Consider the following 26833-nt stretch of genomic DNA (forward strand, 5'->3'; position numbering starts at 1 on the left):
GGCGTGTGGGCTCAGTAGTTGTGGCTCACGGACTCTAGAGCACAAGCTCAGTATTTGTGGCTCATGGGCTTAGTTGCTCCACAGCATGTGGGATCTTCCTGGACCAGGGCTCGAACCCGTGTCCCCTGCATTGGCAGGCGGATTCTTAACCACTGTGCCACCAGGGAAGCCCTACTCTCTTATTTTAGTGAAGCATATCTTTTTTTTTTTTTTTTTTTTTTGCGGCACACGGGCCTCTCACTGTTGTGGCCTCTCCCGCTGCGGAGCACAGGCTCCGGACGCGCAGGCTCAGCGGCCATGGCTCACGGGCCTAGCCGCTCTGCGGCATGTGGGATCTTCCCGGGCCGGGGCACGAACCCGCGTCCCCTGCATCGGCAGGCGGACTCTCAACCACTGCGCCACCAGCGAAGCCCTGAAGCACTCTTTTACATAGTTTCCTGATGCACATTTTCTTGAGACCTTGACATTTTCTTTATTACTTTCATACAAGATTGATTGATTGGTCAGGCATAAAATTTTAGGTTGGAAACTTTCCTTTAGAATTTTGAAGGCATTGCTTCACTGTCTTCTAGCTTTCCATGTTGCTATTGAGACGTGTGACGGCATTTTGATTCCAGAATTTCTCTATGCGACCTCTTTTCTTTTTTCTCTTTGGAAGCTGTTAGGAACTTCTTTTTATCACAACACTTATCCATTTAAAAATTTTTTTTAATGCTTTTCTCCTATAACAATGTGCATTGCTTTATGTCTTTTTTTTTTTTTTTTTTTTTTTTTTGCGGAACGCGGGCCTCTCACTGTTGTGGCCTCTCCCGTTGCGGAGCACAGGCTCCAGACGCGCAGGCTCAGCGGCCATGGCTCACGGGCCCAGCCGCTCCGCGGCATGTGGGACCTTCCCACACCAGGGCACGAACCTGCATCCGTCAAGAGAAACACATCCTGACACATTTTCTTATATTAGTTATTTGATATTTTCCTCCCCACCGTTTTATCTTTCTGGTTCTCCTATTATTGAGAATATTGAGGTATTGGATTCATGGACTAAATCCCTATTTGAAAAAAAAATGCTTCTTTCAGCTCCTATCTCTCTCTCTTTTTTTTTGGTCCTGTTTTTTTCAGATGATGTCCTACACTTCATCTTTTAGATTTTCTACTTGCTTTTTATTTTGGCTAACATGTGTTTAGAAGTTCTTTCTTGTTCTCTGATGCCTTTTCTTTTTCATTCTATCCCTGTTTCATTATGCAACATCTTTTCTGATCTCTCCTTTCATTGTGTTTGTTGCTTTGGTTTCTTCTATTTTGGAAGTTTTCCACATTTTGTTATTCCTTGGCTGTCAGTTCATATAAGAGTGAATCATTAAAAAGTTGATCAGAAGTCTGAATGAAAGGCTTGAAGGTGGGCTTCCTTAGTGATTGGGTGACCAGGTGGCCGGTTGGCTTTTTTTTTTTTTTAAATTACAGCTATAGTATTTTCTCTGGGGATAGTTCTGATTCTGTAAAGGAGGCTCTTTTAATCTCTGATTGAGGAGATGATTCTAGATTCTGAAGGAATTCTGGAATTAAGTGCACTTAGTTCTTATTTTTGGTGTCACATCATTCTCGCCCTTCTCTCCCTATACTTGGAGTCTCTATTACACTTTTCTCATAGAATAAACTTCCGGTCTCTTGCAGGAGTTGGGGGAAATAGTTACTTGCCTACACAAGGTGGTGGTGGGAATCTGAGTCTCTAAATAAAATTTTTAATTAAACATGATTCCAGCCCCTTCTTATACCCTTCCTCTGTGGCTTCTGGTATCCTGAATTCCTGAATTTTCTGGGATTCTGTGAGAGCAAAGTGGCTTGCTTCCTGATAGCCCTCTTGACCCTCCCTCTCCCCATGCGTTTAAGTTTGATTTTCCTCTTCTCTACTCACTAATTTTTTCTTCAGTCTGCTTTCTATCTTCAAATATTGTAGTTCAAGTTATAGAATCTTGAACACTGTTTCATTAAGGATGGAGTATGATTTTTCTGGTTCTTGTTCTCTTTGTTATTTGGGGGTCTGATCTCTCTTGGGGAGAAGGGGGGTGCAATACCTTTATCTGCCACCTTCACCTGGAAAGTCCTTCATCGCCTTAATGATTTTTTAAAAATTGTGTTTGCAGAATATTTAATTTCTCAAGTTCCTTTCCCTTTAAAACAAGGATTACATAAATCATTCATCAAAAGTGTTACTGAATTACATTCTATAATTGTATATGCTTCTTCTAATTGTATACTAACATACATAACTAGAAATGAGCTTGTAATTAAGCACTCAGCACTGATGAATCATAAACAATCATATTAAAAATTGTTATGGGTGAAATAGAAAAAAGTAAATACAGATAACTCAAAAATAAACTGTTTAGAGATTTTGATATATATTGATAAATAGAAAATATTCACCAATACTGTTAGAAATCAATACCTTATCACCTGTTAGAGATGACTCTATGTTACTATTGAAATTACCCAACTAAAACATTTCGGTGGGCAAGCTGTTCAGCACTGACACAGTTTTTGTTTCTCAATGCAAAGTGTGTTCTTCCATAGTCGTGGCCCTTTCAGTAATACTGTTTGACAGCAAGGTTTTTGTTATACTGTTTGAGAGCATAGGTATTACTACACATAATAAATTAGGTCTTAAAAAGTAAAATCTTATAAAGTAAGTTTTCACAAGGAAGATTATTTATATTGCACTAGACAAGAAGGTGATAATAGACTTCTTAAAAAAATAGCCTTAAAAAGTCCACTTTTAAAGCAATCTTTTCTGAGTTGCCCTTTAAGAGTATGATAATTGATATATACTGTTTTAGTTTGGGCTGCTCTTAAAAAACTATCATAAACTTGGTGGTTTAAACAGCAAACATTTTTCTTAGTTCTGGAGGCTGGGAAGTCCAAGATCAGGGTGCTGGCAGATCTGATGTCTAGTGAGGACCCCTTCCTGGTTTGCAGATGGCTGTCTTCTCACTGTATCATCACATGGTGGAGAGCTAAGAGGGGGCACAAGCTCTTTTCTTATAAGGGCACTAATTCCACTCAGAGAGTACCACCCTCATGACCCAATTACCTCCTAAAGGTCCCACCTTCTAATACCATCACATGAGGGGTTAAGGAATTCAACACATGAATTTTTTGGTGGTGGAGGTGGGGCACAAACTTTCAGTCCATAACACATAGTCAATTCAGGGTCATACAGCTGCATACATTCAAACTGGAAGGAAAAAAAACCTTCTCAGATGTTTCTCAATTTTGAAAAGAGTTTTGTATTTAAAAACAAAATCAAAAGGTATTTCTATGATAATCAAATACTTGTTTTAAAAGAAATTATATATACATATATAATTATATACATATTTTATATGTTCAGAATTCTTTTAGATATCTTATAGTAATCCTTAGGGTCCTATTAGCCTTTCTTGGCTAAATAAGCTAGGTATCTATCTATAAAATATTAAGCACATATATTTATTTCTTCTATTTTTACTGCTTACATTCTTTGAATATAAAAATGGTAACATGTTAAATATGTAATATTTTGAAAATTTTGAATAAAGAAAAATACATAGTATATAGAGATAGCCACCTTAAAAAAATACATATTAGCATAATTTCCTCTCATCCTTTTTAAGCAGTTTTCACATGGTTGAGATCACACTGCACAGAGTAAAAAGAGGACCAATTTTTTGAGTACTTCCTAAATGCTAGGCAACTTGCTAAGTGGTTCATGCACATTATATCAATATCCCATGAGCCAGATATGTTATGTCCATGTCATGATGAAAAAACTGAGGATTGAGGATGAGGCCATAAAACTAGTACGTGGCCAAGCTGAGACTCTAGCACAAGTTAAATTCAATGTTAAAATGCATACACTTAACCATTATGTTTATATAATTTTCTCTGTTTACCATTATAACATTTCATGTCATTAACAAATCATTACAAATATCATGTAAATGAAAAATTTCAAAGTTCCCATATGACTAGGCCCCCTTCACTGAAGCCTTGCAGGCAATAATATTTTAAAAGCCTTACAGTAATAATATTTTAAAAATCTTTGCAAATGTTAAGAGCAAGAACGGAATATCATTGTTGTTCAAGTGGAAATGCATCTGGTTACTAGAGACTTTGAATGTTATTTATAAGCTTATTGGACGTTTGTATTTCTAAAGAAATATATTTCTCAAGTAAGCACAACGTAAATCAGAAACTACAAAATGCTCTTTGGAACAAACACTGTATTACCTCATTGATTCTGGTTACATGGGGGAGGCACAGCCCTTGGGGGTGATGGAAGACCTTGTTTAAAGATGTGAAAATATTTAGATTTGTTCTCTTCCATTATTTCAAGTCACACTAGTTTAACATTAGTAAATCTATTCATTTTTGCCTGATATAGGTTTTTGTATTAATGGAGATAAGAATAATAATTAGTATTTAAATTCTCATGTATAAATGATATGTTTTAAGTTCTGCAAGATAGTTGGTTCGAAGATTTTAAAATTCTCCCCTTAAAATCTTGTTTACATCATTAACTTTTATGTTTAAAGAAAAACAGTAGACGAAAAAGGCAAAGATAAATGCCAACTAAACCCTTATTTGAAATACCACAAAATTGTGAATTAATGGAGTTTTCATGCATTTCTGATACCTGTTATTCTGATTTCCACTCTAGTTACAGTATTTTCATTGGAATCTATTTAATACAAGAGTTAGAGCCACTGGTGCATTTAGTTTGATTTATCTAGTGACAATACTTCAATTATCATCCTAGGCAAATTATATTCCTTTTTTAATAAATTTATTTATTTTATTTTACTTATTTTTGGCTGCGTTGGGTCTTCGTTGCTGAGCACAGGCTTTCTCTAGTTGCGGCGAGCAGCGCTACTCTTCGTTGTGGTGCGTAGGCTTCTCATTGCGGTGGCTTCTCCTTGCGGAGCACGGGCTCTAGGCACGCAAGCTTCAGTAGTTGCGGCATGCGGGCTCAGCAGTTGTGGCTCTCGGGCTCTAGAGCGCAGGCTCAGTCGTTGTGGTGCATGGGCTTAGTTGCTCCACGGAATGTGGGATCTTCCTGGACCAGGGCTCGAACCCATGTCCCCTGAGTTGGCACGTGGATTCTTAACCACTGCACCACCAGGGAAGCCCACAAATTATATTTTTAAGAGTAAATCTAATTTTGGTTTAACCCTCCAAGTAATTTTAATTCATTTTCCATATATCTTGACAAAGTAATTATGAAAGAAAAAACCCATTATGGATACATTACTATGATATTTGGGAAAAATATCACTTCCCAAAAGACATATACATTGTTAGTTGGTGTTAGTGAATTATATGACCTTGAAAGTTACAAGAATATGCCAGAATGATTTATCACCTTTAAGCCACAGAAGGGTAAAGAGATGTATGGCTGATAGGCCGGGAATTTTGTGATTTGAGAGGTGAGTAAATAGGCAGCAGTATCTTGCTACCTTATACATTCTGCCTGGTGTACTGGTAACATGGGCATTGGTTTAATGGCTTGTTTTGTGGGAGAAGCTTTATCCTCTACCTCATCATTTATGTAAAATTTAAGCAGCATATAAATATATATTTAATTTGAATTTGCTATATCAGATGTCTATATTTTCCTGAATATCCTTATTAACAGTTTTCGTAAAAGTTTACTTCTCTTTCTATAAGCTTGGCTTGAGATAACCAATCTATATTATATCTACAAAGGAAACAAACTGTATACTTTTTAGGCTATAAAAATAACAATAAACCCCACAACTTTGCAGTAGTTGGTATTTAAGAAATGAATTTCATTGGACAAAAATCATAAGTACTACAAAAGGTCTGAACTTCTGAGACTGGACAAGAATTCCACCTAGACAAGCCCACTGTATATGTTATATGAACATATACAGTTGGGAATGCAAATTAGCACAACCTACCTAGAAAGTGATTAGGCAAATGTATCAAAAATCTTAAGTGATGCATAAGATATATATAATAGTAACAATTACATTATAATAACAACAAAAAAGAAATATGATTAATGAGTAAAGTATTTATGACAATTTCAGGTAAAGCAGGACCTATGTAGTATGACCTCAATAATGTTAACATATGTGTAAACATGCATTTGTTTGTGTGCATAAATACATAAAGACTAAAGGGTTTTGACAGTATTTATCTCTCCCTAGCAGAAATACTGGTGATTCTCCTTTATATTATTATGTAGTTTTCTATATTGAGCACTTAGTCCTATAAAAATAAGAAAAAATTATTTAAAACAGATACAAGAGCAGCAGCAATGTTAACATCTTAATGAAACTCAAATTCCACCAGAGCATACAACCTTGGTTTTAAGTGAACTGGCAGAATCACTTTATCTTCGGTCTTTTTAGTAGTATCAAACAGTAACAATTTGATCTGAAGGTTTCAGAAACATCACCAATATACTTTCTGTCTATTGGAAACTTAAAATACATGTAGATATTAAATCCTTGCTAAAGAAAGTATTATCTAAAAGCAACTCTAGTATTTACAGGCTGTTAACAAGCTAATTGTCCTATTATATTCTCTGTTTTTCTCTTCTTTCATTAACTTCTAAAAATGTAAAATAAACCAAGAGAAGTCACCTTCATTAGAATTCATTTATTCATTCAATTAGTAACTATTTTTAAGTACTTGCTATGTGTCAAACAATTTTTTAGGCACTGGAGATTCTGCAGTGAAGAAAATAAAATTCTTGTCTGGTAGAGGAACAAATATTATCTCTACCATGTAATGATGATATGCTGTGAATGAAGTAATATTCATTAATAGGCTAGGCTTTACAGACAGTAGAAAACAAAAGTTATAAATTTCTTGTTTAGCAAAGAAAATAAAATTATCACCTTTATTTACTCTAAGACATATTATTATTCTTATTTAGTTAATTAAAGAAATTGAAATTGCTTGGTTACTTACCCCAATATTAAATGTCCCTGTAAAATACTCCATATTTGCTTGAATGAACCAAATGTTGCTTAACCCTAGTTCGTCACTTCTCTTCTTAGCACGAATTAATGATAATTCCTTGTTTTCTATTAATGTAACCTAGATTGTACCCAGGAAACAATAGTATATTCAGTAACATAATTCAGACATTAGGGTAAAGTATTATTACTGTGTTTACTAGCTTTAATAATGTAGATCATATTATATTGATCCTTATCCTATGTCAGGAAGTAGGCCACATAATATAGTACAAAAATGAGGGCTTCCCTGGTGGCACAGTGGTTGGGAGTCCGCCTGCTGAGGCATGGGCCTGCGTGTCCGGAGCCTGTGCTCCGCAGCAGGAGAGGCCACAACAGTGAGAGGCCCGCGTACTGCAAAAAAAAAAAAAAAAGAAAAAAGAACAAGGTCCTTGAACTCTTGAAGCTCCTAGATATAGTGATATAAGTGAAACAGGCAATTATAATACAGTGAGTGATAAGTGTTTAATGAAAGACATATAATGTGTTATCAGAGCACACAGACTAAGGGAGGTTTTAGTCATTTAATGTGAAAGAGTAACATATTAACTGAGGCCTGAAGAGTGAATAGAAATCAGCTGCGGGAATAAAGGTGTGTTTCTAGCAGAGAGAGAAACATGTATGAAGGCCCAAGGTAAGAAAGATACGGTGTATTTGAAGAACTGAGAAAACTGGTATAGCTGGGTTACAGTGTGTGATGGTGACGGTAGAGGTAGGGAGACAGGGTGTGGGATGTAGGAATCAGGCTGGAGAGGTAACAGGAGCCAGATCATGTGCAATGAAAGGAGGTCTGGTTGCTGCAATGCATAGTATGGACTGGTGGGGGAGAGGCAGAAGGCAGGGCAACCAGTTCAGAGTTTCTAACAGTAATCCAGGCCAAGGAAGGTGGGAGACCATCACTGGTTTAGATGGAGAAAAGTGGGCAGCAAAGTTAAGTCACTTTCATCACTATCATTCCTAGTTTGGTCCTTATTTTGTCCTTATGCTTGTCTTTATGGAAAAATCCTGGATCCCTTTGTATAAAAAGCCTGTCAGAGGATACTTGGGGTCAAAGGTTTTCCAGCCTTTATTCCAGTCAAGACTTCCCTTTTCCAGTTTCAACATTTCTAAGTTTCCAGAGCTGTTGGGAAGGGTAAAAAAGACACCATATCCCTGCCTGACTCTACATCTCCAGGATTCTGCTCTATGAGCTTTATTCCTCTTACTCCAACCATGAAATTGTTGTTTTCCTTAGTGATGAAATGAACATCTGCCTGTTTCTCTCAGTATTCCTCATTTATTTTGCTCTTTATTTTCTAAGAAAGATAAAGAAAAATACTCTCTACTCTCTATCATTCTGCTACATATCATTGTGGCTAGTCTATGAGTTCTTCCACATTTTTTCTTCTGAGAATAATCACTTTAATTATTTTGTAATTTCCGGAGAGCTCACAAACAAAGGATCTGCCCCGGTTCAATCATCAGATTCTAGACTTCTATGCTGAAAGATGGTCACTGTGAGGAAATGATTTAATATGACAGAAGACTAAAAGCAGCACACACTTCTAACAAATGGTGGCAACAATCGTATAAATTATGGTACATTTACTTAAAAACATATTATGCAGTCACATTTTAAGTGATATTTTAATGATGATATTTGAAACTATTTGCAACAGCGAAAAACATTTATGATATAAGATTGGGTGAAAGCAGGTGACTGAAATTGTACTTGAATTTTTAGAATTTGCAGCAATAAGCATCCTCATGAACAATGACAAAAAGAACATGGGGAGAAATGCATTTGGTGGATCAGTTGGTAGATTTGCGGTTTCTTTTTCTTTAAAAAATGTTGTTGTTACAATTCTGATACAATGAATAAAAATCAAGTTACCAAAGAATATGCTCAACAAGTTTCAGAACCTAGTATTTCCAGTATAAAACTATGTTGACAATTAAACTGGCTTCATCATTAATTATTTTATTTGAGTGGAATAATTATTTCTTTTAAAAATTACTTAAAAATACAGCCCTTTTATAAAAAATAAAAAATGTAGTGGTCCTACTTACTTTTCTTCCCTATGATTCTGAATCTTAGAAGTTTAGTTCAAAGAAATATAAAATGCCTGTGCCACATATTTGACCTGGGTGAATGATTATAAACTCAAAGAGGAGGAAAAAGCCAGACTCAGCTGACTGAATTGTGTAGTTTCCTTTTGTCTATTATTCAGACTTTACCTGGCATGATGGCAGCATGTGAGCAAGGACAATCCCAACATGGCCCTGAAAAAGGAAAAAAAAGAAACAAGTTAACTTTGGTCTCTAAGGCTTTTGTTTATTCTGAGACAATAATCTTGCCAAATAAAAACATGACCTTTAATGTAGTATAGTAAAGCCACATCATCTTGGAAAGGCTAAAGAGAATAAAGGAGATATAGAATACCCCACCGCTGCAGAAATCCACAATTCTGTCACCAGGTTTGGCCTGATTTGTCACCACATAAACAAGGTTGTTTAACTGCTGCTGCTTCCTCAAAGCTCGATCACTGGACATTTTACCTGGGAAAGACAAGAGATGAAGACAATGACACGTTATATGTTGTAGGGGACTGAGATGGCACTCGTGGACTAGACTAGCAGCTACAGGAAGAGCGGTACAGATGTAAGTGGATTACACATTCCATGTAATCCACCACGAGAGGATTAGAGAACTGGAACCCAGAGGTGAAATCTATTTTGCTTCTTTTTACTTTTATTCCTACCCAACTTTTCTTTCAATGGTCATTAACAGAAAATCTATGAAAAAATGTCTTTGAAGGAGAGGAAACACTAAGTGAAACATTAACTTCAGAGTCATAAAGTGTTCAATAAATGTTTACTGGATGAATAAAAATTAACAGTAATAATCTCTTCCCTCTATCCCTCTCAGAGACATAGTGTAAAGATTACCTAATTTCAGCACATTGCTTAAATCGCTTTGGAGAAAAGAGACCTATAATAATAAAAACATTTTTATTATTTAACTGGCACACCCGTGATCTCTTAATTCTTCTAGTTAGGACACTTGGAACATAGGTGTCACATTGTTTAAAATATATTAATGGTTACTGTATTTAGAAATAAATCAGATTTTCTTATTTCTGCTTTGAAACTTCCTTTCCTCATGAGTGTGTCAGACACAGAAATTTAATGCAATTAGGGATCGAAGACAGGGCATTTCCAAGTACAAAATGCCTTGGGCCTAGCAGCATGAAAACATCCTTACTTTTCTTTCAAAAGCTACTAGTCAAGTCCACTAAAATATCTTCAGAAGAATGCATAAAATTATTTGTTTTTACATATTTCAAATGCACTGTTCATAAGAGCAAGATTAAGAAAATGTAAGAGAGTAGCTCCCAGTGATATAGATAAAAGAAAAAACCCAGATAATCTTTTTGGCTTGATCAAAAATTATTTACAGATACAAAGTTTCCCCACTCCATTTTCACAGAAAAATTGCATGGATTTTTTCTTTTCTGTTTTCCTTCTTTCTTACGTTACTAAAATTAAAACACTGGGAAACTTTTAGGAAAAAATAGAAAACGTGGATTTAAAAAGATCTATATGAGAGAAGAAGTCCATTGTCTCATAATTCATAGGTAATATTTCTGTATATATGTACTTCCAGCTATACCCATAAGTTCGTAATTTTCTAGATGGCATAGGAAACATTATAATATAAATCTTTCTGTGCCCATGAATTTGTTTCTACAAGTTTTAATGGCTGCATAGTATTTTATTAACTATCTATACACAACTTATTTAACCAATTTCCTATTGTAACAATGCGGTCATCATCATACAACTGAATCATTGTGTGTGTTCTTAATTATTTAGCATCGCCTGTGAATTTCAAACATGAAAAGCATTTAAATCAATCGTTTGGTGACTTCATTTGTGAAGACAGTTTCATGTAGCTTTAAAAAAATTATTTTCATTTTTCTCTAATAATATAATGACAAAATATTTACACAGAGTTAGTGAAAGCCCTTGTGATCCCATCTTCAGTGGATAGCCACTCCTAAGAGGTTTTATTATGACAATTTTCAAACACAAGGCAAAGTTGAAAGAATTAAGATTCAGTGAATAGCTCTATACCCTCCACCTAGATTCTACCATTAGCAACTTACTAGGCTTGGTTCATCACACGTCTATCTATCTATCCATCCCTCTATCCATTCAGTCATAAATCCACCTAATTATTTATTTTTATTATGGCAATGCAGTTTTGATTTGGAGGAAGAAGAATAAGAACAAGGAAGGGGAGGAAGAAGGGGAGGATCAGAAGGCAAAAAGGAAAAGTACTTTTGAGGCCCTTGGGAGAGCGAGAGTCACAAATGCTGCTATTAAATGGTGCCACCACGAGGCAAGAAATGAGCACAAGCATTTTAGACTTTGCTCTGTTTGTGGATTTCTTAACAGTTCTTAGACAAAGAATTTTCATAAAACAAAGTCAAAAGAAATTATCTTTTGTTAAGAACAAGGAGATAAGAAAATAAAACTTATTTAATGGAATATCTAATAGTAAGTTCTGTACTGTACTTCTATTACATATTTAGAATGACCTAACTTTCTTAGGTCTGTTTCAAAAGCAAATGTTGATGAAGAGCTGTTTTTCTTGCTAAGCCTGCCTCTTTGCATATGAAGAATCTGTGCTTAAATGAAGGTTGAAGGCAAAGAGGTACCTTTCAGGTTTGTGTTTTAAATAGAGAGACTATTAAGGTGCCCATAATATTCACAGGTTGGGCTAAAAATACACTTGCATGATGCCTCAGTGCTTTATGGAAAAACTGTCTCTAATGAAGCATTCCTCCTCATCATTCTAGTTTTATAAGTGAGTAGGGTCTTAAACACGTCGGACAAGGTAATAAAGTGTTATTTTGAGACACCATATTCATTTAAAAACCAAATCCTACTTTCTATTTATATCCGACAGTCTTGTGCCTGACACTATTTACAAGCATAAAAATATTTACATATTTATTTATTTTTGGCTGCGTTGGGTCTTTGTTGCTGTGCGTGGACTTTCTCTAGTTGTGGTGAGCGGGGGCTACTCTTCGTCGTGGTGCACGGGCTTTTCATTGTTGTGGCTTCTCTTGTTTCGGAGCACGGGCTCTAGGCGCGGGCTTCAGTAGTTGTTGTACACAGGCTCAGTAGTTGTGGCTCGTGGGCTCTTGAGCGCAGGCTCAGCAGTTGTGGTGCACGGGCTTAGTTGCCCGGCGGCATGTGAGATCTTCCTGGACCAGGGATTGAACCTGTGTCCCCTGCATTGGCAGGTGGATTCTTAACCACTGTGCCAGCAGGGAAGTCCCTATATTTTTAACTTGACTAAAAACGATGGTTCTTTAGGTGTCATCATGGAAAAACAAAACCCAAGAATCAAATGTTTTAATACAAATGATCTTATTTGTCCTGCAATGTAATCCTCCTAGAGTGGAGTCTTCTCCTTGTCTAATTCAAGTTAGGAGGAACCTGATTAGACAACTTCAATGTTGTTTGCATTACCCAAAAAGAAAGTACAAGGAAAAGTAAAGGAGACAATTTTTAAACTAAGGAAGAGCCATATTAGGACATCCGCATCTTTGGCCAGTTCAAAGCATCAAATAAAGCAGAAAAAAAAAAAAGCCATGGATGGAAAATGTGCACATGTGCAGCCAGGACACCTGTTCAGTCTAGTAAATTGTCTTAAGATCAGGCAGCTCTTAATTTACTCTTTCTTAGTCTGAAGCAACAAAGTACCTTGAATATTATAATATACTGGTAAAAGGAAAGTGGTTGGGTGCTTGGATACATATTAGACTTTATTTGCTGTTTTGTTTTCCAAGTATTTCTTTGAGATGTAGTATACCACCCACATTCTGTGAATTTTTAAAAAATATAATTAAATATGGAGACAAAGAAAAGGGCTAAAACTAATGGTTCAGAGGTATTTTTTTTTTTTTGCCGTACACGGGCCTCTCACTGTTGTGGCCTCTCCCGTTGCGGAGCACAGGCTCCAGACGCGCAGGCTCAGCGGCCATGGCTCACGGGCCCAGCCGCTCCGCGGCATGTGGGATCTTCCCGGGCCGGGGCATGAACCTGTGTCCCCTGCATCGGCAGGCGGACTCTCAACCACTGCGCCACCAGGGAAGCCTGGTTCAGAGATTTTTAAAATATGTTTTTGTTTGAAAAGCTATAAAGCCAAGAGAGCAAGAGTAAATTTCTTCAACAGTGATGGGTGCAGTACAGAGGTTGTAGAGAAGGTGTGAGACAATTGAATACACAAGGTGGCACCAACAGAACCTTTGGCAGGTGAGAAGGAAGGCGACAACCACAACTTTTAATGTTTTTAAGAGGCCTGATTAACAACATTAAGACAAGCTGATGAATGGTCACTTATCATGTTTCATAGGGCAATGGACAGTGAAGGCCAAGTTCCACCTTCAGGGTAGCTATGGTTTTCATGCTTGGAACCGTCACTAAGCTCCTACTATATGCCCAGTACTTGTCCAAGTACCGAGGACACAACTCAAAGTGAATAAGACAGTCCCTGTCCTTCAGGAGCTAAGAAGGTATCTAAGAAGACGGTATGGGTGTTCATTATGTGCAAAGGTATGTGCACTGCAGATAAAGCACTAACTGAGACATCACAGAGGATTTTGCAGAGAAGTGCGGGGCATTTCAGCTGAGTCTTTAAGGAGGAACAGAAACTTGCCAGGTAGAATGAATGGCAGGGAAAGCATGATATGATATGGCATACTTAGGGGGAAAATGCAATTAGCTCACTTGTGCTTGAAAATGAGGGTCAATGAGAAAGTGGTAGAGCATAAGATAGAACTGAAAATTTGGCAGGGACAGATGGGAAATGGCATTGCTTGTTATCTTGCCTCTCTGTGCTGTACAGAAAACATGGCCTTGCTTTAATACTTAATATGTATGCTTAGAGCTCCTTAGAGACAAGTTCTCTTTGAATAGACAGCTCTGTTATTTTTACATTATTTCATACGAAAGATGCTCTTTTATATTGCTAGCCTGCATCATTTTTATTCTGGATAGAGTATATCCCCAAATTAGATAGAATTATTCATAAAATTATGTGGAGCATTCAACCTCAACTGATGCTAATGTCATTAAATGATTTAAATAAGAAAATGGAATTGAATAAATTGAGCTCATTGAATCATTTTGAGCTCTGCTGTTCTAGACGAGAAAGCCTTTGGTCTCCTTATTGGATTGTCCTTCCCACTCTCCTTCCCAGGCTCCTCTCCCCATGGCAGTCCCTGAAATGCTGTGCTCACCAGGTTCTGTCTCTGTGCCATAGCTCATCACTGAGTGTGATTTTCTTGAGTATATTATTAAAGTCCCTTCCAAAACTGCCTAGGAAAATACCTGTCCTTGCTTAAAATACCTTTAAAGGCTTAAAGGTATTTAAACCTTTATGCCTTATGAAAAAAGTCCTGACTTCTTGGCAAAGGCCTTTAATGATCTGTGCCCTGTTAATTTGCCGACCTTACCTTCTGCTACTTTCATAATATATCCTCTATGTTCCAGCCTCTCTGAACAATGGATATAGTTCCTTGAATTTATCATGGCTGGTGAGTCAAGTTGCTTTATAAATTTGTTCTCTTCGCTTGAAACCTATTCCTCACTCCTGGCTACACTGACATGTATTCCTTTTGTAATAAATTTTTTTTTTTAAGACAAAAGAGAAAAAAGTTACTTTTTCAAACTATTTATTATATTTCCTGTTATTATTAACTACTGAAGAAGTTTTCTTATTATAAAATGATTTACCTAGGCATTATTCATTATACCAACTACCCAAAAAGGACCGTTAGCTGAAATTGCTTCTGTGTGCATGAAATAGATACAGATGATTTTTCCTGGAACTACGTAAGCTTGGGCCCAATTAAATGGATAGAGTATTAGGAGACTGACAGGCATATAACAAGTGCTAAATAAAAGTTTAATGAATGAATTTTCTCTGTAATTATGACTTAGCATTTCAAGGCAGTAAGTTAACTTTTGCACATATTAAGTATGAAAACAAATTCAACTGTATTTGAAAATATACTGTATTGAAATAGAAAAGGAAGTCAACTATGAAACAATTTTAAAACTGGGGATGGAAAAGCTTCCAAAAACTTTAATGAGGGAATAAGAAAGCTGCCCTTTAAAGCTATACCAAAAACTAGAACAGCGTAAATAAAATTCCTAAAGAAACTACTGAGAAGCATGAAACTAAGCGGCAACATGAAGCTTACATTTTAGGTTAGCGCAACCTCATTTTAAATTTTGGAAATGACTTGTTGGAAATACTGAAAATTTAGAATAGTCGGAATTTACATTTTTTAAAGCCAGTTGCAGGCTAGCATCACTAATCCTCTTAGCCATACTGACCCCAGAGTGACAGTACTCTTGCAACAGTGGATACCTTTTCCCTCTCTCCCCCATCCCCAGCCCATTCACACATCCTACAGTACAGTCTATGAAATCAGTAATACTGTAACAGTGTGATGGCATTTTCACTCTGATAGTTTTGTTATAGATATTATGAGTTGTCAATAATTATCAATTAGAAATTCAAAATTAAAAAGAAGCCAATTTATTCCTCTCTAAATTGAGGAATACTGACCTCATAAAATATCTTAATCAATCATTCAACCAACAAATCAACCAACTAACTTGACCTACACAGAACTGTTCTAGACAATGTTAGGGTCACAAAGATGTCTATCGCTTGATTTCTGTCCTTAATGAACTTACACCTAATTTAAAATAGTACAAAAACATTATATATGACCTTAGAAGATGTATTTTACTAACCACATTGTACAGTATTTTTAATGACATTTTAACAGCCCTAACTTACAAGAATTCATACTTCTTTCCTTAAAGCTTCTAAAATGATTGATAATTGTTTATATAATGCTTTGCAGTTTATTAAGCACTTGCACATTTGATACATCATCTAACCTCAATATTGTCAGGTTGCTAGGTGGATAACCTGTTCCTTGTTTTACAAATGAGGACACAGCACTGAAGAGGTTGCTCAAACTTAGCATTCGTTTAAAGACACAGCTGGTAGGCAGTGAACATGGGACTCTAACCAAGGATTTCTAACTTTAGGTTCAGTCTTCTTTGCAATATGGTCTGCCATTTCTTAAGCAGATGACTTTGTGATTTCAGAATTTCAGGGCTGGTCCTTTTTTTCTTTTACCTGTTCAAGGAAATGAGGTACTTTCTAGCAGGGAAATGAGGGATATCCCTAGCAATTATATCTTAGGGAAAAAAAGTGAATTCTTCAGAATCAGTCATAAAATGCATTTTATTTCAGTTTTCCTCTAAATAAAATGTCCAAAAGCAGGCTTACCAGTAAAAAGGCTCAATTTAAGTTCTGAACTTCAATATTTTGGAATATATCACTAAGGCATTACCTGCAGGTCTCATAAGTCACTCTGTTTAATGAATTGAACTTCGAGTGTCACCCTTTCCAGAAAAAGACCATTTCCTCACCTTGGAACTGTAGCAACCTTTTGAATTTTATAGAAAAGTGATATGGGGAGGTTGAGCAATCAATTTGTTGCAAAATCGGATTATCCAGGAGGAAAAACTGAAAATAGATTGGGATGATCTTTCTCGTTATAGTACTGCAGATGCTGACAAATATAGCATGCACCTTCACCCTTCCATATCTAATTCCAGGGCTTTTTTTAAAAAAACAATAACTACAAGTACTTAGGCAAGATGCACAGTTGAGGAACAATAGTTGAAGAAAGTATAGCCACATTATTTGCCAAATCAAAACTTCTGTTTTGTTTATAAAAGAGCTTAGATACATTGAATAGTGGAAAATTTAAAACTTGTTATTCCTGCTATTTTTTTTCTCTAAGATGAATAAAACATTTTGACTTAAAATACCAGACACCAGAGTTAATTGAACACATATATTTTCATTTCATTCAAATGCTATTTATACCACACAAAGTAATTGTTTCTTTGCCCTGGAATTTAGTTAAAAAAACATTTCACAATATCTTCCAACTTGCCCACAAGACCAAATTGAAATGCTTTAGAACAAAAAAAGTTAACTCTAGAAAATAGGTATTTATTTCTTCTCCCTCTTTTTTTGGAGGCTTAAGTTAACAACAGTAAGGTATTTTAATAGTTCCATTAACTTTTGAGATCATTCAAGTAATCCTCAATTTGAGTTCTAATTTGATGTGTTTCACTGTATTTCGGTTAAATGATAGTAGCCTGCAATGGTGAGTGTTAACTTTCCTGGAGTCTAGTGATTTTCTAAAAATCACTTCTCTTATATACATAGTATTCTAATTTCTACTATGATATGACCCATAGGTTTTCTTGTTTGACTTTTTCATATATTTTATTTTGATTAAAAAAATGAAAATGAATATATCTAAGGGGACATGGCTCCATATTCTTGTATCATATTAATACTATATTAATATACAGTATTCCCATCAAGAGATGGCATCTGCGTCTGTTCCCTTTAATTGAGCTCTATGACCACTTGACCAGTGTAATACAGAAGAAAGACTGTGCCCATTTCTGGTAGCTTCCATGTCCTATCTTTTGAGACACTTGCTCTTGGACAGTACAATGCTTTAGGAAGCCAAGCCTCCCCAGCTGATGCTGTATGAACAAACAAGCTTTCCCACCAAGTCTTACCTAAGTTGAAGATTTGTGAATAAAATAGATAATTGTTATTTAAATGCACTAAGGTTTGTGGTGCATTTATGCAGCTATAGATCATCTGAACAACATCTTAAACTGGGCTTGTAAGGATTATCATCACTGAATAGTATTTATTAAGTCATCTACCTATACATGGAATGGTGCTGGATACTATGACAATAGCCAAAATAGAAAATAGTTATTATACCTAAGAGTTAACAGATCAAGGCAGTAGTATTCATTGCAAGTTACAGAGGGACTCCTCTACAAACCTGAAAGGCAGTCTTGAATTCCAGCCCTACTATTCCTTTTCTCTTTCTAATGGTCCTAAACCTCATGAGCCTAACTGTAAAGACTGTTGGGATCTCAGCAGCAAGGGATGGTTGAAAGAAAAGGATTATGGTAACTAACCCAGGCATAGGCATGGGTAGGGATGGGGACCGTGACCCAAATAGGTGTTGCACATGTGGGTGGCAGGGCTTATACTAAATCATAAGAGATGACAGAACTAAAAGAACAAGGCTGCACTGAAACTGCACCATTTGGGAGGCTGGAGTTTACTGATATACGGACACACTGATTCAGGGCCTGAGTAGAGCAGGGTAAGACAGGTACTGACCTTTTTTTCCCTAAACTGGAATTTTGTATCTTCCTCCCATTCTCTGGTTCTTTCATTATAACCTCTACAGAGTAGTTTATTAATTTAGCAAAAGTTTTTAAGCACTTATTATATGTCTAGCCCTGATCAAGGAGCTAAGACACCATGGTGAACAAGGGAGATTCTTATATGTCAGAGAAGGGAGTTTGACATCAAACAATTAAATCAAGTGATAAATGATATGCAGAAAATTAAAATAGAATGATGTGGTTGAAATTGACTTGGTGAATATTTTAGATTAGGTGGTCAGGAAAAGCCTTACTGTGCAAGCAACAAAACTGAGATCTGAATGACAAGAATCCGGTCACGGGAAACAGGAGGAAAGACACTCCATATAAAGAGAACTGCTTAGTCATCAGGTGGAGAGGAGCTAAAGAATGTTTGAGGAAGATAATTATAATTTTATATATATATATATATTTATCCTTATCACTAATATATAAATAAAGTCACTGAATGGATATTCTTATTTGCTGGTATTAGCACAACTGAAGGATTATTATGTGCTAAGCATGTTTCATTTATTGTTTCAATCTTTTGTCATGAGGTTGGTACTGTTACTTCATTGTCAGATGAATAAATTTGAAAAAAAAAGGTAACTTGCCTTGGTCACATAGTTACTCCATGCTAAAGCCAGGGTTTGAATCTCGCCAGTCTCAGTCCAGGGCCTGTGCTCCTATCCACCACCCCAGCAATCACAAATCTGTATTAGTAAAATTTTTTTGAATAGGACACAAATATATATGGGACTACCAATTTGTCTGTTAAATATTTGTCTGTTAAAGTTTACTGTCTTTTTTAGAAAAAATAAATAGAACTTTTCTCTATTTTAGTATACACTATGCTGTTTCCTCTGTGTGGTATAGATACGTGTTTCATCTGTATTTCGACAGCAGAGAAATTTTCATCATTATCAAATATCATTCTTTTGTATTTTGGTAATATACTTAATTCTAATCCCAAAATCAGCATGAAAGGCATGCTAAAGTCAACTTTTCAGGGAACTGTCATGCAATGAGAGTGCTGGAGTTGAATCATATGTGCATAAATGGCTTTGACATAGTAAAAAAAAGTAGTTCAGGACTTATCTGGGTGGTTACTGTATATTCAGGGCAAGTGCTCCTTTTGGTCCCAACCAAAGTTCAATAAATATGAATACTTCCATATCTTCATTGCTTAGACTTTTAAGTGCAAAAGTAATGGTCAATAGCAAATTAAAAACTATAGTGTGTGAGTATGCACAAATGTACATAACAAAACCAACCAACCAACCAAATGGCCAAAATAATCACAGCATTCTTGGCATTTACTTGGTAAAGGAATGCTTCCCAGATTCACATGATCATTAAAAATAATTTTCAGAAACCCAGAACAGAAGAACCTGGAAGTAAATTTGAAGTAACAGGATGGGTAGACCTTCCTTATTAGAAACAAGTGTTTTTTTCTCTCCCTCCTCTAGTGGTTTGAAATACCATATCTATAGCAAAGACACCCAAATCTGTAATTCAGCTAACACTGCTCTCTGGAACGCTACATGGGATCTAGATCAGGTTTTCCAATTGTATATTTAATATTTCTGTTTATGCCAGTCAGGGACCTCAAACCAAACATGTCCAAAACCCAAACTCACTTATCTTCCATTATGAAAACTGTTTCTTTTCTGGAATTCTCTCTGTTAATGGTACCACCATCTATTCACCATCCTCTATTCATCATCCTCCGCCCAAAGCCATATCCTCAGTTCACAGTCTTTTTATTTCTCACTTTTACTACTGCAACTGTCTTCTAATTAAACACTCTGTCCTATATTCTCACCCTTTTCGCACCCATTTTTTAAAAAATGCAATGTGTTCATGCTACTCCCCTTCCTGCAAGTCTTCAATGGCCCCCGGCTGACAGACCAGATTTTAAACACTGAGACGTCATTGTCTGACCCAGCTTACTTCCTGCCGCCTCTTTACTCCTTCCCTTTCACCACTCTTTGGTCAGATAGAACCACCAGGTATTCTCCAAATGCACCAGGCTCTGTCACTTTTCTGAGGTTTTAAACATATTATTTGCTTTGTCATGCATACCACTGTCCCAGAAATTACAAACTGTTTTTGGAGCACTAGCCCCTTAGGATATTAAGAGATATTGGGAGGGAAACAAAGTGGCTTCCATCAGGTAGCCTTAGTAAATTCATATATTATCTAAGTTTTTAGAGAATCACAATGCCCATTAGCCGAGTAAAGACTCTAAAGAGTCTCATGGTAGAAATACAGTGTTTCCTAAAATTATCTGACAACTGACTGCTTTGACTATCTAATTCTCCTTAGGGACTATTTTAGGAACCCACTTTAGAAAACATTGCTTTACCCTACCTCTTTGCTTAAAAATGCCTACTCATCCTTCAAATTCACTTCCAATGAATGCAGTGAGACAACAGAGACACAGACCAGATTCTTCAGACTACACAACCTCCTACCTCAGGACAAGAGTATTTCTCAGGGACCTCCAGAAATTACTTAATATACAAAACCCAGTCACATGCTAGTTAGGCTCAAGTCAATGAGTCAGCAACAAAAGGCACCAAAACATTTTTCTTGAAAGTGAGTTATGAAAGCTGTGTTTAGAAGCTCAAAGACATTAGCTATCATAATATTTCTTCTTGAATATTAACTTAGAAAAGAAAATGACATATTAATGTAAACTTTTGAAATATTCTGAGAAAAGAGTCATAAGTAGTGTTCACCACAGTTAAAATAGATGCTCTGTTTAGTTATATACAGAAACAGCTAATTGCTTATGAGAATTCTTGAGGAAAATGCTTCAAACTAAACATTTCTAGATACCCAATGAAATATATAATATTAACATCTAAATATCCTCCCTAATGAATAGCCCTAAAATCTATCATCTGATGTTTGTGATACCGACATGGTAGCATAAGGGCATTTATGAATAACACCTACATATCTCCATACCCACAAAACAGGTGAGGAAATTTCCTCACTCTTTAAAACAGGGAAACATATCTTGGTCACTTTCAAGCCTGTTAAAGTCAGATTTGAAGTCACATACATTTCCTCCCATTATTTAGATCCCACATATATGATACACAGAGACACCAAACATATAGAATAAAAAAACACCTGGAAATGGTAGTTAGTCAAAAAATTCCATCTATTTCTACTAGTTTACTCAAATCTTATAAACATGTAATTAGTTTTTACTTTCAAGTTAATAAAAGAAGCAGGAACTCCTCTCTTCATAAGCTAGTAGAAAACAGGTAGACTTCCTAGAGAATAGGACATTAAAATAAACACTTGTACTGATGGGCTTTAAAATCCATTATGTGGATGATTCAGCAAAAGACTTTGTACTTTCATTCATAGTAAAAGAAACAACACTAGGTTAACATATGAGAATTTTAGTTGCCTTTTAAGGAATCATATCCAAACACTGAGGAGAAACATATTGGGATTAGGAATAAGAAGCAGCAAAACTATAAATAACACATTAATTTATATAACCCACACAAAAGAATAATATTTTTGCTAAAGTATACTTTGAAACACTGTAAACATTTCAAGAGGAAAAGGAGAGCAGTTATAAAACTAAAACTTTCACTAGAAGTGGGAAAAAAATATTTTCTTTCTATCATTAACAGATAAGAGGAATTTCAACAGCCAATTAATAAATATTTATTAGGTGCTAAGCACTGCTCTCAGGGTTGGGGATATAGCAGTCCCTGCTGCCACAGAACACATATTCCAGTGAAGGTAGACAGATGATACACACAAAACAAACATATACTACATCAGGGGCTAGGAAGAAAAATAGAGAAAGGGGGCAAAGAGTGAGGGAGAGGAGACTTATTTTAGATAGGATGATCTGAAAGGGACTCTCTGATAAGATGACATTTGAGATCTGAATGAAGTGGCTGAGTCAGGCATATGGATTGTCTGGGGGAAGAGTTTTCCAGGCAAAGGGGATAACAAATAGAGTTAGTAAATAGGAGACTGGCAGAAGAAAAGATCAAAGAAATAGCCAGGGGCGAGAGTATGCACGGCTCTATAATCTATGTAAGAACTTTGGATTTTATTTTGAGTTAGGTGGATTTTGTGACATTATTTGACTTTTTAGAAAAAATTTCTATAGGCAAGCAAGGGTAGAAGCAGGGAGTCTGATTAGGACACTAATGTAGTAGTCAAGGTCAGACACGATAGTTGCTCAGACTAGGGATAGGGCAATGGAAGTGGTGAGCAGTGACTAGATTTGGTGTATATTTTAAAAACAGAGTGGACAGAATTTGCTAATGAATTAGATGTAGAGGGTAAAAGAAAGAGGAGTCAAGCATGACTCCAGAATTTTGGGCCCGAGCAACTAGAAGAACCAAAGTGTCACATGTTGAATTGCAGTAGAGGTAGAGGTATGAAGTCTAAATGCTGACATTTTTCCATGTTTAGAGTTTAGAGTTTGAAGAAGAACCAGTAAAGGAGACTGATACGGAGTCATTCTATGGTTTCTCAGAGGTCAACTGAAGAAAGTATATCAAGGAGAAGGGAATTATTAATTTTGTCAATTGTAGTTGATAAACCAAGGAAAATAAGGACTGAGACTTGTCCATTGGATGTACTAAATGGAAGTCATTGGTGACCTTGACAACGGCAGTTTTGTAGGAGTGGTAAGGCAGAAGCCTGATTATCATGAGTTCACGAGAGGACAACTAATAAACATACAAGGCCTAAAAGAAATAGAAAATCACCATGTTACAATAGCTATAGTAATCATTGATTTGAGTAAGAATCATCAATGGATGCTAAAACCATTCGTGAAAGACTACTGGGGAATAAGACAGTCTCAAAGTAGCTTCCCAGAGATTACCTATTATTACAAAGGAAAACGAGTATCTCTGCAATGGAGAAATGTGAGAGACACCACCTTAACCTAGTGATAAAGTTATCATGAATAATGAGTAAAACTGATACCATGTTCTCCCTGCTATGGTGCACTCAGAGGGGTACAACATCCACTCTGTAGCATGCTTGCCAAAAATGTTTAGGAGTCACTTTACTGCAGACCTGCCAACAGTTTAGCCACCATCTAATAAAGGAAACAGATAAACCCAAATTGAGAATATTCGGTAAAACACTTGGCCGAGATTCTTAAAAAAAAAAAAAAAGAGGCAATGTCATAAAAGACAAAAATTGGGGATAGAAAAAGATATTCCATGCAAAGGAAAATCAAAAGAAAGCTGGAGTAGCTATACTCATATCAGATAAAATAGACTTTAAAATAAAGAATGTTACAAGAGACAATGAAGGACACTACATAATCATCAAGGGATCAATCCAAGAGGAAGATATAACAATTATAAATATATATGCACTGAACATAGGAGTACCTCAATACATAAGGCAAATGCTAACAGCTATAAAAGAGGAAATCAACAGTAATACAATAATAGTAGGGGAATTTAACACCTCACTTACACCAATGGGCAGATCATCCAAACAGAAAACTAATAAGGAGACACAAACTTTAAATGACACAATAGACCAGATAGATTTAATTGATATTTATAGGACATTCCATCCAAAACCAGCAGATTACACTTTCTTCTCAAGTGCACACGTAACATTCTCCATGACAGACCACATCTTGGGTCACAAATCTAGCCTCAGTAAATTTAAGAAAACTGAAATCATATCAAGCATCTTTTCTGACCACAACGCTATGAGATTAGAAATCAATTACAGGGGAAAAAAACATGAAAAACAAAAACACCTGGAGGCTAAACAATATGTTACTAAATAACCAAGAGATCACTGAAGAAATCAAAGAGGAAATCAAAAAATACCTAGAGACAAATGACAATGAAAACATGATGATCTAAAACCTATGGGATGCAGCAAAAGCAGTTCTAAGAGGGAAGTTTATAACAATACAATCCTACCTCAAGAAACAAGAAAAATCTCAAATAAACAAACTAAACTTACACCTAAAGGAACTAGAGAAAGAAGAACAAACAAAACCCAAAGTTAGTAGAAGGAAAGAAATCATAAAGATCAGAACAGCAATAAATGAAATAGAAACAAAGAAAACAATAGCAAAGATCAATAAAACTAAAAGCTGGTTCTTTGAGAAGATAAACAAAATTGATAAACCTTTAGCCAGACTCATCAAGAAAAAGAGGGAGAGGATTCAAATCAATAAAATTAGAAATGAAAAAGGAGAAATTACAACGGACACCGCAGAAATACAAAGCATCCTAAGAGACTACTACAAGCAACTCTATGCCAATAAAATGGACAACCCGGAAAAAGTGGATAAATTCTTATAAAGGTATAACCTTCCAAGACTGAACCAGGAAGATAGAGAAAACATGAATAGACCAATCACAAGTAATGAAATTGAAACTGTGATTAAAAATCTTCCAACAAACAAAAGTCCAGGACCAGATGGCTTCACAGGTGAATTCTATCAAACATTTAGAGAAGAGCCCCATCCTTTTAAACTCTTCCAAAAAATTGCAGAGGAAGGAACACTCCCAAACTCATTCTAAGAGGCCACCATCACCCTGATACCAAAGCCAGACAAAGATACTACAAAAACAGAAAATTACAGTCCAATACCACTGATGAATATAGATGCAAAAATCCTCAGCAAAATACTAGCAAACAGAATCCAACAGCACATTAAAAGGATCATATACCATGATCAAGTGGGATTTATCCCAGAGATGCAAGGATTCTTCAATATATGCAAATCAATCAATGTGATATACCATATTAACAAATTGAAGAATAAATACCATATGATCACCTCAATAGATGTAGAAAAAGCTTTTGACGAAAGTTAACACCCATTTATGATAAAAACTCTCCAGAAAGTGGGCATAGAGGGAACCTACCTTAACATAATAAAGGCCATATATGACAAACCCACAGCAAACATCATTCTCAATGGTGAAAAACTGAAAGCATTTCCTTTAAGATCAGGAACAAGACAAGGATGTCCACCCTTGCCACTATTATTCAACATAGTTTTGGAAGTCCTAGCCACAGCAACCAGAGAAGAAAAAGAAATAAAAGGAATACAAATTGGAAAAGAAGAAGTAAAACTGTCACTGTTAGCAGATGACATGATACTATACATAGAGAATCTTAAAGATGCCACCAGAAAACTACTAGAGCTAATCAATGAATTTGGTAAAGTTGCAGGGTACAAAATTAATGCACAGAGATCTCTTGTGTTCCTATACACTAACAACAAAAGATCAGAAAGAGAGATTAAGGAAACAATCCCATTCACCATTGAAACAAAAAGAATAAAATATCTAGGAATAAACCTACCTAAGGAGGTAGAAGACCTGCACTCAGAAAACTATAAGACACTGATGAAAGAAATCAAAGATGGCACAAACATATGGAAAGATATACCATGTTCTTGGATTGGAAAAGTCAATATTGGGAAAATGACTATACTACCTAAAGCAATCTACAGATTCAATGCAATCCCTATCTAATTACCAATGGCATTTTTTATAGAACTAGAACAAAAAATCTTTAAATTTATATGGAGACACAAAAGACCACGAATAGCCAAAGAAATCTTGAGGGAAGAAAATGGAGCTGGAGGAATCAGACTCCCTAGCTTCAGACAATAGTACAAAGCTACAGTAATCAAGACAATATGGTACTGGCACAAAAACAGAAATATAGATCAATGGAACAGGATAGAAAGCCCAGAGTTAAACCCATGCACCTACGGTCAACTAACCTATGACAAAGGAGGTAAGGATAGACAATGGAGAAAAGACAGCCTCTCCAATAAGTGGTGGTGGGAAAACTGGACAGCCACATGTAAAAGAATGAAATTAGAACACTCCCTGACACCATACACAAAAATAAACTCAAAATGGATTAAAGACCTAAATGTAAGACTGGACAGTACAAAACTCTTAGAGGAAAACATAGGAAGAACACTCTCTGACATAAATCACAGCAAGATCTTTCTTGACCCACTTCCTAGAGTAATGGAAATAAAACCAAAGATAAACAAATGGGACCTAATGAAACTTAAAAGCTTTTGCACAGCAAAGAGAGCTAAGAACAAGATGAAAAGACAACCCTCAGGATGGGAGAAAATATTTGCAAACGAATCAAGGGACAAAGGATTGATCTCCAAAATATATAAACAGCTCATACAGCTCAATATTAAAAAAAAACAAATAACCCAATTAGAAAATGGGCAGAAGTCCTAAATAGATATTTCTCCAAAGAAAACATGCAGATGGCCAAGACACATATGAAAAGCTGTTCAACATCACTAATTATTAGAGAAATGCAAATCAAAACTACAATGAGGTATCTATCACCTCACAGCAAAAAATCCAGAAACAATAAATGCTAGAAAGGGTGTGGTGAAAAGGGAACTCTCCTGCACTGTTGGTGGGAATGTAAATTGATAT

General features: G+C 36.0%; 1 protein-coding gene across 1 annotated transcript in view; it reads right to left on the bottom strand.

Moving 5' to 3' along the window:
• GSTCD (glutathione S-transferase C-terminal domain containing) overlaps positions 1 to 26833 on the bottom strand; it is a gene marked incomplete at its 3' end in the record, with an annotated part of 128440 nt that overhangs the window by 18971 nt on the left and 82636 nt on the right. Inside the window, exons 5-7 of the mRNA XM_082838108.1 lie at positions 9445 to 9560; positions 9240 to 9284; positions 6976 to 7104 (exon numbers count right to left, since the gene is read on the bottom strand). Coding sequence (XP_082694234.1) covers positions 6976 to 7104; positions 9240 to 9284; positions 9445 to 9560 — 290 coding nt within the window. The remainder of the gene's footprint in view (positions 1 to 6975; positions 7105 to 9239; positions 9285 to 9444; positions 9561 to 26833) is intronic.

The sequence above is a fragment of the Leucopleurus acutus genome (assembly GCF_964270905.1).
Source record: "Leucopleurus acutus genome assembly, chromosome: 4".
Taxonomy (NCBI): Eukaryota; Metazoa; Chordata; class Mammalia; order Artiodactyla; family Delphinidae; genus Leucopleurus; species Leucopleurus acutus.